The sequence below is a fragment of the Hyperolius riggenbachi genome, chromosome 8 (genome assembly GCF_040937935.1).
Source record: "Hyperolius riggenbachi isolate aHypRig1 chromosome 8, aHypRig1.pri, whole genome shotgun sequence".
Lineage (NCBI taxonomy): Eukaryota > Metazoa > Chordata > Amphibia > Anura > Hyperoliidae > Hyperolius > Hyperolius riggenbachi.
Window position 1 is genome coordinate 51,802,985 of NC_090653.1, and position 12,999 is coordinate 51,815,983.

Here is a 12,999-nt window from a genome sequence, read left to right on the forward strand (position 1 = left end):
GTCCTAGGGGTTGCAAGATCAAGAAGGCCACACTAAAGCCTTGTACCCACCAGGCGATATTTGCAGCGATGTTACCCGACATCAGGGAAAATCGTAACATTATTTAACATTAGTATGTTAAATGATGTTGCCCCCCCCCGCAGCAATCGCGCATCGTTAAGCGACAGACATGGTGGATCGGATTGTTAAGATCCCCGACGACTCCGTGCAAAGCACCGAGATCGCTTACTTCCTGTTTGCTCCTGTCATGAGCAAGAAGACCGTCATCAAAGGGAAGTTGCTGGACCCGTCGGGTGGTGAGTACGTAGCTTTAGGGAGGTGAAGACCCTGCCAACGGCTTCCAATCTAAAGGGTGGGGAGTACATACAAACTCCATGCAGATAATACTCTGGCTGGGACTGGTATGTGCTAGTTACTTAGGCTAGGTTCTCACTTTAACCGGATCTTGAACAGCCAGCGGCAGTGGACATTGCAATGTCCTCTGTGATGGTACGATGTGGTCCAGTTGGTGCCTGGAGTTTAGCCATAGGCCTCTTTGGGAAAAATTGCAGACCAAACAAAGGTGTGGTCCGCTTACTGCAACGGATCCAACAGATTCATTCCAGTCTGACAAGTGTGAACTCCTGAGCGGATCCTATTTTATAAAATAGGATCCGTCGACTGTCAGTTTTCTGGTTGTAAAATGGACACAAAAATGGCAGTTTCCCACTATAGTGGGAGCATGGACTAACTCAGTCTTGATTTGCTGGGTCTCTGTGAAATCACATGATCATGCATCTTGTACCCTGTGTGCAAGGACAACCTTGTGCTATGTTGTATAACCGTGTGCTACCTCTTTGTCTGTGTCACCCCTTGTGTACATTGTATGTATCCCTATTTATTATCCAGCACTGCGTAATATGTTGGCGCTTTATAAATACAATAAATAATAGCGGCAGTTTAGTGTTCATTTCTAGAACTGCACTACAGTTAAGAAAAGTGCAAATCCATTCTTAAATTGCCGCAGATTAAGAAGTGCTTAATAGCACTTCTGCAGCTTGTGCTTTGCAGACTAGACCTGATTTTTGAAGTGCTCCTCCCCCCTGCTGAATCCTGTGAAGCTGTTCTGTGCTTAACTCTTCCAGTGCTGGGCATTGATGCAATACAGCAGATGTATTGGTCACCTCAGCAACTGCAATTTCCCTCACCAACTGCACTGTCTGAGAAACCTTCCTAACTCCTCCTATTTAAGAACAGTTTAAGAAGGCATCTGGTGATTCCTTAAAGGACAACTATCACAAAAATCATAACATTTTAAAATACATACAGTATAAACACATTCAAATAATAAGTACATTTTTTCCAGAATAAAATGAGCTGTAAATTACTTGTCTCCCATGTTGCTGTCACTTACAGTAGGGAGTAAAAATATGACAGAACTGACAGGTTTTGGACTAGTACATCTCATGGGGGGTGTTCAAGGTTTTCTTTATTTTCAAAAGCACTTGAATGGCAGTTGCTCTGTCCACCTACCAAAAAAAAGTGTGCAGCGAGCAGAGAGGCTGGCCAGCATCTTTGTATAAACCATTTTCAGAGAGTGTCTTTATAAACAATAAAGGCCATACTGAGAATCCCCCGTTAAAAAATAATGGACTAGTCCAAAACCTGTCAGTTCTATCAGAGTTCCACTACCTACTGTAAGTGACAGCAACATAGGAGAAAAGTAATGTATGGCTCATTTTACTCTGGAATAAACGTACTTCTTATTTGTATTTGTTTACATGTATTTTAAATTTACTCTGGAATAAACGTACTTCTTATTTGTATTGGTTTACATGTATTTCACATTTTACCATTTTTCGTGACAGAGGTCCTTTTGATATGTCTGAGACAGTTCTGCATGGATTTCTAAAAACCTTCCAATATATTTTGTCTCAGACACTCTTGATAAATGTCCTCCAATGTTTCCTGAGAAAATGGAAAAATTGCAGACAGACTTCAGGTCTGCTTCGGAATCATGTGGCATTCTAGCAAAGTGCATCTGAGAAAGAAGCAATTATGGGGCTGATCTAAGTGAGCCTCCTCCTCACTGAAACAAACTGTTGCGGTGCCAAATCAAAGCAGAAAGACGCAATGCCCACAGCCATTCATTATGCAGCAGCCTATTACTAGCAGTGAATCATGGCTCCCCGCCTGTAATGCATGTGTATTAGGGTGGATATTTGTCAACGTGAGGATTGATGGCTGTTTTTCCATTGTGGATTGTTCTGTCTCTGTATGTGAACACTGAGATTTGTAAACGCCTTGGTCTGACCTGTCTGTGCCTTGTAATTATATCAATAGTTGCATAGCTCCCAACTGTCCCTTTTTTTTGGAGGGACAGTCCCTCTTTGGGAACCAAATGCCTCTTTCCTCCTCATTTGTCCGTATTGCGGGACTGATCTACAGATCTATGTAAGTTATGTATTTATATACTGAAAGATGTTTATCCCCATTCTGTTAAATTGATATGTTTCTTGTTTTGAAATGTTAATATGAAGGAGAAATAATGAGAACTAATGATGATAAAAAGGCGTGCACGAAACAGGGGCATGAGGGAAGATGGGTGCCCATTTTAGTTAATAAAATTATCGTTCATATCTACCGATCTTCTTAGTTTTTAAGTGTAAATAGTGTAAATTATCATAATATAATATTGATATATATTACCAATCTTTTACTACAACTTAACCTAACCCCACTGTCACACAGAACCCTAAACCACTCCGATGCCTAACCTTAAAACCCCCCTTCCTGACACCTAACCCTAACCCCCCCCCCTTCCTGACACCTAACCCTAACACCACCCTTCCTGATGCCTAGCCCTAAAACCCCCCTTCTTGACGCCTAACCCTAAAACCCCCCTTCCTGACACCTAACCCTAAAACACCCCTTCCTGACGCCTAATCCTAAAACACCCCTTCCTGACGCCTAATCCTAAAACTCCCCTTCCTGACGCCTAATCCTAAAACCCCCCTTCCTGACGCCTAATCCTAAAACCCCCCTTCCTGACGCCTAACCCTAAAATCCCCCTTCCTGACGCCTAACCCTAGAACCCCCCCTTCCCTACGCCTAATCCTAAAACCCTCCTTCCTGACGCCTAATCCTAAAACCCTCCTTCCTGACGCCTAATCCTAAAACCCCTCTTCCTGTCGCCTAATCCTAAAAACCCCCTTCCTGACGCCTAATCCTAAAACCCTCCTTCCTGACGCCTAACCCTAAAACACCCCTTCCTGACTCCTAATCCTAAAACCCCCCTTCCTGACGCCTAATCCTAAAACCCCCCTTCCTGACGCCTAATCCTAAAACCCCCCTTCCTGACGCCTAACCCTAAAACACCCCTTCCTGACTCCTAATCCTAAAACCCCCCTTCCTGACGCCTAATCCTAAAACCCCCCTTTCCTGACGCCTAATCCTAAAACCCCCCTTCCTGACTCCTAATCCTAAACCCCCCCCCCCCTTCCTGACGCCTAATTCTAAAACCCCCCCTTCCTGACGCCTAATCCTAAAACCCCCCCTTCCTGACACCTAACCCCCCAAAAAAAACCTTCCTGACACCTAATCCTAAAACCCCCCCTTCCTGACACCTAACCCTAAAACCCCCCTTACCACAGGGCAATGTAAGTCTATTTGTTAAATCACATTGCCTGCAGTGCAGTGCACCTGGAAGTGCCCCATATAACACAGGTAAATACTTACGTTACTGTGGGGTTCCTGCAGCGGCTTGCGACGATCTGCGGTGGGCTGGGAGTCATGTTAGTCTATGGTGATGCATGGATTTTTCAAAACAATGGCTGATTTTTAAAAATGATACACTTCCGCCCACTCCCACGTTCCAAAAACAGGAAGTGAACGCAAGCAAGCAAATTGGTCAAATACTGCTAGGGGGAATACTGCTACGGGGAATCCTGCGCTGTAACGGGGTTCGGTAAAGGAGAGGAAAGGCTCTATAGGATTCACAGCCTTCAATCTCCTTAGGTAAGGATCTGTTTTTTGTTTTGTTTTTTTACTTTGACTCCCATTCACTTTAACTAGTTGCCAACCGCGTCACGCCGATCAGCGTGGCCGCGGCGGCAGCCCCACGACCGCCTAACACAGATCGGCATAAAGTCCTGGGGCTCTGTTTTGCAGGGGATCGCGCACAGGCTGCGCATGCATCTCCTGCTTGGTGGGCGGAGCCTTCAGTCTCCGGGCGGGGATCGCCGCTCGGGAGACTGTTAGACGGCGAAACCACCATCTAATTAACAAGTACAGTGCTGCGATCTACAGCAGCGCTGTACAGGGGACAGCCATGTGACACGGCTGTTCTCCTGGGCGACTCAGAGGTGATCCGCTGTGATAGGCTGAAGCCAATCACAGCCGATCGCTGTGATAGGCAGACGGAGGGAGGGAGAGTAATTTAAATAATAAAAAAACAGACATTAAAAAAAATACAATAAATATTTATTTAAAAAAAAACAAACAAACCTGGGGGCGATCAGACCCCACCAACAGAGAGCTCTGTTGGTGGAGAGAAAAGGGGGGGTGGGAATCACTTGTGTGCTGTGTCGTGCGGCCCTGCAGCTTGGCCTTAAAGCTGCAATGGCCTATTTAACAAAAAATGGCCTGGCCTTTAGGGGGGTAAAGCCCGTGGTCCTGAAGAGGTTAAAACTCTCTTTCCTGAAGAGAACAGATTCTGAGTGCTGGGGACAGAGAAAAGGTGTCAATAGTTCATATATTTTAGCTCTGGGACACTTTAAAGACTGTTTCAGTGATATGTGACAGTGACAGTACAATATTAAACCTACTTCCTTCGTTTTTTAAAAAAAAATTAAACTCTTGGATTCTAAAAAAAAAAAAAAAGGGTATGTTTTAGGAGTGGGAGGATAGATACAACTGCTTACCTTATCAGTTTATTTTACAAGCAGGATTATGGAAATTAAAATGCTTCTTTATTGTCTCTGTTGTTCTTTGTTCTTTCTGGAGCCAATGGTTACCTTGCTTAGATAAAAAGTAAAATGACTACAAATCATGACAATCAAAGTCCATCAGGCATTATTTGCAAATAACATTTTGTTGTTTATTAACGAGCCTACTGCACAGATTCCTGACGTTTTGAAATGAATACATGAAATTGGATTCTGGTCTGGCTTCCGTATTAAAGGATACCCGAACTGACATGTGACATGATGATATAGACATGTGTGCCTAGCACACAAATAACTATGCTGTGTTCCTTTTTTTCTTTCTCTCCCTGGAAGAGTTAAATATCAGATATGCAAGTGCATTCCTGACTTAGACAGGAAGTGACTACAGTGTGACCCTCACTGATAAGAAATTCCCCTTTCTTACCTGTTTCTTGCTCTCAGAAGCCATTTTCTGCAAGGAAAGTGTTTTATAGTTGGAATTTCTTATCAGTGAGGGTCACACTGTAGTCACTTCCTGTCTGAGTCAGGACTGTGTCAGCCACTTGCATACCTGATATTTAACTCTTTCAGGCAGAGAAAGAAAAAAAGGGACACAGCATAGTTATTTGTGTGCTAGACACTGTACATACACAGGTCTATCTCATCATGTCACATGTCAGTTCGGGTATCCTTTAAGAAGGTAAAAATTGCATTAATGCCCTGCACAAAATTTGCACAAATAAAAGGGTGGGGAAAATCAGGAGTTACAATGACATTCCCATTCTTTTAGATTGTAAGCTCACAAGGGCAGGGCTTTCTCACTCTGTGTCTTGGAATTTCGTAGCTTGCACTCTGTTATACATTTTATTCAACATGTTACATTTGTCATTGTAATTATCAATTCTGTATTTTGTACCAGTGTCCATATTTGATCTATACCCTTGCTGTATTATTATGTAGCCTATGTTTGTTTTTCTTACTTTTTACAGCGCCACTGAATATGTTGGCGCTTTATAAATCAATAATAATAATAATAGTACAAAAGCAAAAACCACTAGCACTGACTTTAGACATTAACAACAACATTGATGGTAATGTAAAAGAATTCGGATTTTTACTTTGGTTTTCTGCATTATTTTTTTTACCATATTTCTTTTCAACCTTCTTGCCCAGAGATTGGAGAAACTGTCCTATAAAACTCCAGACGTTTGCAGGTCTGGATGACTATTGTTCACTCTGCTCAGAGCAATTTTCTCACACGTTGTGAACTTGCTCAATCTGTTGACAAAATACTGTTAATGAACAATTTCAAGTCGACAAAATATTATGCATCGAACCATCATTAGTTGGCTAATCCCACATTACTGACAATTATACCTCCATCATCTCTGATGCCATTTGTTTATAGCATAATATGTTATTCTTAATCTGCATGTCAGCCAGGTGATCCTATGACGATACTATAACACCCTCAACCTAGACTTGATTTTCCACCTGATGGAGCAGAGTGGTGTGTACAGGCAGATAGGGACCCAGTATAACAAGTTAGAACTCTTTGCTTAAGGCAAACATGCAGAGATCTATCATACACAATCATCAGCTTGCTTAGAACAGAAAAGAACACAGAATGAATACAGGAAATCACAATTCCATAGAGATCATCACAGCACTTTACAGACACTGACATCTTGTGGTTGCTTTACTATACTGCATTTTAGGTAATGTTGCTAAATCCAACACCACCCTCATCAAAAACACACTATTACAAGTAGTAATTTTGTAATTACACTAATTACACTATAGACGCTATTACACAAGTAATTTTGTAAATTAACATTACTAAAAAATTTTTTACATTTTTGCTTTAAAGTATTTATAAATATCTGCAAAAAAAAAAAAAAAAGCTTGTAAAAGAAATCAGAAATTACTGTACTTTTCGGACTATAAGACGCTCCTGACCATAAGACGCACCTATGTTTAAAGGACAAAAACCAGGGGAAAAAAATATATACTAAACTTGGTGCACCCATGGTGAAGGGGCATCTTGTTGATTATGCCCCCCTTTGTACCTCATGCACCCTTGTATTTCTTGTGTCTCCCAGTGTCCTCCTCTGTCCCCTTGTGTCCGCTTCTGTCCCCCTTGTGTCCTCCTCTATGCCCCTTTGTGTCCCCTTGTGTCCTCCTCTATGCCCCTTTGTGCTTCCCCGTGTCCTCCATTTGTCCCCCTGTGTCCTCCACTGCATGGACACACTACCGGGAGTCCCCAACATTGCGGAGGGTTGGAGGTTCGTATTGGCAGGCATTCACAAGTCAGGATCTCCCTGCATTTGGACTATAAGACGCAGTGACTTTTTTTCCCCAATTTTGGGGAGAAAAAGTGAGTCCTATAGTCCAAAAAATACAGTAACCATGAGTTTGCTATTTTTGTTGTTCTGTCTGACGTACGTACGTAAGAAATAACCTTTGATTTAGCAATATTGGAGCACAGAGGACAATAAACAGGGGCGTCACTTGATATTTGTGGGCCCCTCAGCAACATTTTGGTTGCCTCCCCAAGTCATTAGTATTATGTAGACACTTGTGTGCCCTCCAGATAGCAAAGTAGCTGTTGATAACAAGTTGCCGGACTGCATATATTTGTGAAAACTGTCCATAAACAAAGTGCAGTAATCTTTTTAAACCACAGTTAAACTCAGAACTCAACAAAGCAAATTTAAACCAGTTATCAAGATAGTAAATGAATGTAGAAGCCAAGTGGTTGACAGAATGCTTGTTTTGTGGGCCAGATGTGCTTGCCACTGCAGTACAGCTTGCTTCGTCTCCTGTCTATATACAGCTGGTGGGCTGTGTGATTATGCAACACCCAAAGAAGGGAAAACTACAGTTCCCAGCATTCCTGCATTATTGCAGTAGAAACAAGGGCCTGGTTCAGTTGCATTTAGTACTCAGCAGACACACATAGAACAAGTTCTATAGTATATGTGTCTATAATAATCAATTTTGGCTAGAAAAATCTCAATAAAGATTACTGATATTATAAGTTGCAAAAGTGTAAATTACCGTATGGTAAAATATCAGTAAATAATACCAATATTTTACTACAACTTAACTTAACCAAATTGTCATACAGAATACTTCCTTACTGATGACTACCCTTAATCACCCACCTCCGCCCCCCCCCCCCCCCAGGCCTTACCCTTAAAACCACCCCAACTCATAACCTTAACCATCCCCCCATGCTAACCCTTAAAAACAACCATGCCATGCCTAACCTTAATTGTCTCCCCTACACTAACTCTTAGACAGGGCTGGTTAAAACCACAACGGGGCCCCAGGGCATAAGTATACTAGGGGGCCCCCCTGAACCCCCCTTAATTGCCCCCTTTGATTCTGTGGTAGCCCTGCCATTTTTAAAGGCCCTGCCCTTAAAAAAAACCTAATGCCTAACCTTAACCGCATACCCCATGCCTAACCTTTACAACTTCCCCCCCCCCCCACACACGCCTAACCATTAAGCACACTGCCTCCCCTGCTTCCTGATTAACAGGAAGTAGATTGTGTATCAGCGGCTATGCAGATAGAGGAGAGCAGCGGCAGGTGAGAGGCTATTGGAACGAACTGGAAGGCTGAGTTGCGAATACCAGGCTTCACGCTGCACTAACTCTGCAACAAGGGGGAGCACGGAAGGGAGCCCCGGGAAGGGGGAGGGAGAAGTTCCCCTCCACGCGGCTGAATCTCAGTGTGGTCATGGGTCCGACCTCCATCACCTATGGGGGGGCACCTATACCTATATAACTAGCTAACCTATACCTAGCATCTATACCTAGCTACCTATACTGAAAGCACCTATACCTAGCTGACCTATACTGACTGCACATATACCTAGCTACCTATGCGGAAGGCACCTATACCTAGCTTTCTATACCTAACTACTCAGGCCCGGAGCCATCAGATTTGGCCTTTAGGTGGTTTCCCCTCTTTGCAATATGTTTGGCCCACTCTAGACCACCAGAGAAGCTATATTGAAGGGTAAGCCCTAGAACACCAGGGACGCCATATGGGGAGGGGGACAGCACTAGACATCAGGGAACTGTATAGAGGAGGGAAGGGGGCCTCTAGACACCAGAGAAATGTATAGGGGAAGGAGGGGGCCACTAAACATCAGGGAACAGTATAGGGGCTGGAGGGGGCTATTAGACACCAAGGGACTTTATAAGGGAGAGAGGTGGCTACTAGACATTGAGGTCGGCCCGCGATTTGGTCCCAGAGGTCAATTTTGGCCCACTTTGTATTTCAGTTCGACACCCCTGCCTGAGTATTAAGTAACTAGTGGTGTCTACAACTGAGTCAGTGGAATGCTGAGGGTGAGTAACTTCTCATTTAAACTCTGTTCTGGACTCTGCATAGGGAAGGATGGAGGCACTAAGGGAGGTATGTGAACCGCCTTTCCATCAGCAGGCGCCTGTAGGCCCGTGCCTACAGTGCCTTATGGTAAAAGCGGCCCTGTAACTACCTATACTGAAGGCACTTATAACTAGCTAACCTATACTGGCTGCACCTATACCTAGCTAACCTATACTGAAGGCACTTATAACTAGCTAACCTATACTGAAGGCACTTATAACTAGCTAACCTATACTGGCTGCACCTATACCTAGCTAGCCTATACTAGGAGCACCTATGGCTATCTATCTATACGGGGCAGGGATGGTCGTAGTCAGCCAACTTCGCTACGCTGGAAATACGCGTAATTTTACGCAATTACGCTTCGCCAAACTACGGCTTCGAAAACAAATATTCACTTCGTATGCATTTCGTAGAATACGCGTTAAAATACGCAATTACGCGTAGTGCGAATCGTAGTGTATGCGGATACTTATGCCCGTATGCAGAAAATTGTACACATTAATTTCTTTATAAATGCATATACTGGGAACCCTTTCCAATGCGTAAATTTGTATGCATACAATCGCATGCGGAAAATTAGACGCGAGTAAAGCATTCGTAGTTCACTACGCAATACACAAAGCTACGCGTAGCGGTACTTCGCTACGCGTAAATTCGTAAGCGTAGGTTTGAAACTTCGCATATGAACTACGATGCGTAGATGCGAACTACGATGCGTAAATTCGCACTGGCGTAGTTTCTGCTCATCCCTGATATGGGGGCACCTACAGCTGGCTACCTATACTAAGTGCACCCCTACCTGACTACCTATACTGGGGGCATAGTTTGTGAGTCTACTGGCCACGGGGGGGGCGGCGCACTCTTTACACCCTTACAACTTAGCTTAGAAACTTCCCCAACTAACATTATATGTGGTATATACTGCCATATATTTTATGAGAAATGTTTGTTTTTCAGCGAATACTGAAATGAATAGCACAATCTCTTTTTTTTTTTTTTAAGAATATTTGTATTTATTTTCCAAGTAAAAAAAAAACGGCAACAGTGCCACAACAACAATCAAACATTACATTACAATTAACTTCAGTTAACATTGAGTAGCACAATCTAATCTCATGCTTTCCTCTCTATCTCTAGCACAGGGGGAACGTAAGGAGCAGAAAGGTTGTCTGTCGGAAAGCATGTGTCGCATGACCTTACCGGATCCATCACTTACCCAGTGGTGCTGCGACACAGACCTGTGTAACCGTGCCCTGCCTAGCAAAGCAACCACCACTTCCGTACCGATCACCAACGCATCGACCGCCAGCTCGCCATCCACAACTCACGCTGTGATACGTCCCCCTAGTAAGTGCGTTTTCCTGTTTTTGCTGTCTTGGTTTTAAAAAATAGATTTTTTTTTTGAATATGTTTGTTCTGGTAAAATAGGAAAGTTTGCAAATGACGCAGCCATTAGGAGGTGGGCTCTAATCAGAGATTTCTCAAGTTCTGGAATGGTCAGTGAGATACAAATAATCTCCGAGCTGATTCTCCCTCTTTGGGAACCCAGTCCCTCTGGCCCTCTTTCTTTCTTCCTTATTTGTCCCTCTTTCAGGACTGATGTACAAATCTATGTAAATATATGTATTTTTCTATTGAAAAATGTGTTTACCGGTAATTGACTCTAAACTATATACCCATCCTTTAAAGTGAAACATCCTTTTTTCCCATCCTTTAAAACGAACAACCAGATACTTACCTAGTATTACCAGTAGCAGTAATGGAATCATTAGTCAAAGGCCTCTTGCACACTGCAAGTGATTCCGATTCAGATTCCGCTTTTGAATCAGTTTTTACATCCGATTCAGATTCCGATTTGCAGTGTGCAGGGAGCAAACTGTAAATCGGAATCTGATACGGATGTAAAAACTGATTAAAAAGCGGAATCTGAATCGGAATCGCTTGCAGTGTGCAAGAGGCCAAATACTGCTTTCTCCGACGCCAAAGGGAGGCCTCGGAAGTCTTTGGAAGCCCGAGTGCTCCCAAAGATAGGCGGCTCCATCCTGTGCACGCATACCTCCCAACTGTCCCTCTTTTGGAGCCCTGTCCCTCTGTCCCTCTTTCTCCCTCATTTGTCCCTCTTGCAGGACTGGTGTGCAGATCTGTGTAAACATATGTATTTTTTCTACAGAAAAATGTGTTTAACTGACTCTAAACTTTATTTTCACCCTTTAAATTAATATATTTCTTATTTTCATGTGTTAATATGAAGGAAAATGAACCAGGATATAAAGAACCAGTGTGGTTTGAATTATAAAACAGCATACTTTTCTTATGAAATCTTTATGGTGTGCGTGATTGGGGGTGTGATTGGGTGTGTGTCAGGGGCGTGGCTTAAGTGCCCCTCTTTCTTATCTCGAAATGTCGTGCGGTATGTGTGCACGTGCAAGCGCCCTCTCTCGTGCACACAGGGCCGGACTGAGGTTTCACAGAGCCCTGAGCAAAACCTGATTTTGCCCCCCCCCCTTTTATCCTCTTCACATGCGCACGCATACACACACTCACAGAAGGATCACCATTAACCTCCACTCTGGTACTATTAACCAAACACCCCCCTCCCCCTTACATAACTTCACAATAAGAATCTGTCACTGTCAGATCATGCAGGGGCGTAACAATAGACCCTGCAAGGGATGCAACCGCAAGGGGGCCCAGAAGCCACAGGGGGCCCTGTCCTGGGAGACTGACAACTAAGGGCAAGGAGAGAGAAAACGTTCTGCTCTGCACAATTGTTCTAATGACTGCATCTGCTCAGCCACTGATAAGGAATCATACAAAGTTTTGCAAAGATTTGTAGACAGTCCCTATTCAGTGTTCAGCAAGCTCTTCTGTACAACGTCTAGCCCCCAACCTCTCTACCCCTCCCCGAGTGCTCTGTTCTGGCCGGAGGGGGCCCAATCCAAAGCTTCGCAGGAGGGCCCAGTGATTTCTAGTTACGACCCTGAGATCATGCAATCATTGTAGATTCAGGATGGCATTAGATAGGATAGAGAAAAGAGAATGATTCCCACTGCTGCTTACCAACTGAGTGGTGGGCAGTCTCTCACTGCTCCTCCAGCCTTTAGACCAGGCAGTCTCTGCTCCACTCCTCCTCCTGTCTGAGTAACTCCTGACCCAAACGCCTGATGTGTGGTTGCACTTGCAACAGCCTAGCTGTCACTACTCTCACGAGAGCCTCTAGAGGGCGACGTGTGCACACACAGTGATGTCTAGCGATGATCACAGGATGAAATCCGAATAGGTTTTATTCGGATTTCATGCAGGTAATTAAAGCACCTGTGCGGGTGGGTGAGGGGGTTAATCTTACCCATCAGACGTCTTCTTTGATCCGTTCTTCAGCGCCTCCCACGCTGCGTTCCAAGCCGTGGTCACGTGATTACAAACACTTCCTCCTTCCGGGTTGAAGAAAGAAGTGTTTGTAGTCACGTGATGGGCTTGGAGCGCATTGTGGGATGTGCCGAGGGAAGGATCAAAGAAGACTTCTGATGGGTAGGATTAATACCCCCTCGCCCACCCGTACAGGTGCTTTAATTAGCAGGATGAAATCCAAATAAAACCTATTCGGATTTCATCCGCTTACGGGTTTTTTTAGCATCACTGGTGATGTCAGCAAGAGGCAGCCACCCGCAGCAAGAGGCAGCAGCAGGTT

General features: G+C 44.0%; 1 protein-coding gene across 2 annotated transcripts in view; it reads left to right on the forward strand.

The window, feature by feature from the left end:
• Window positions 1-12,999, forward strand: part of LOC137528804 (CD59 glycoprotein-like) — a 38,743-nt gene that overhangs the window by 12,655 nt on the left and 13,089 nt on the right. For both annotated transcript variants that reach the window (XM_068250410.1, XM_068250411.1), the window contains one exon: window positions 10,449-10,658. In XM_068250410.1, coding sequence (XP_068106511.1) covers window positions 10,449-10,658 — 210 coding nt within the window. The remainder of the gene's footprint in view (window positions 1-10,448; window positions 10,659-12,999) is intronic.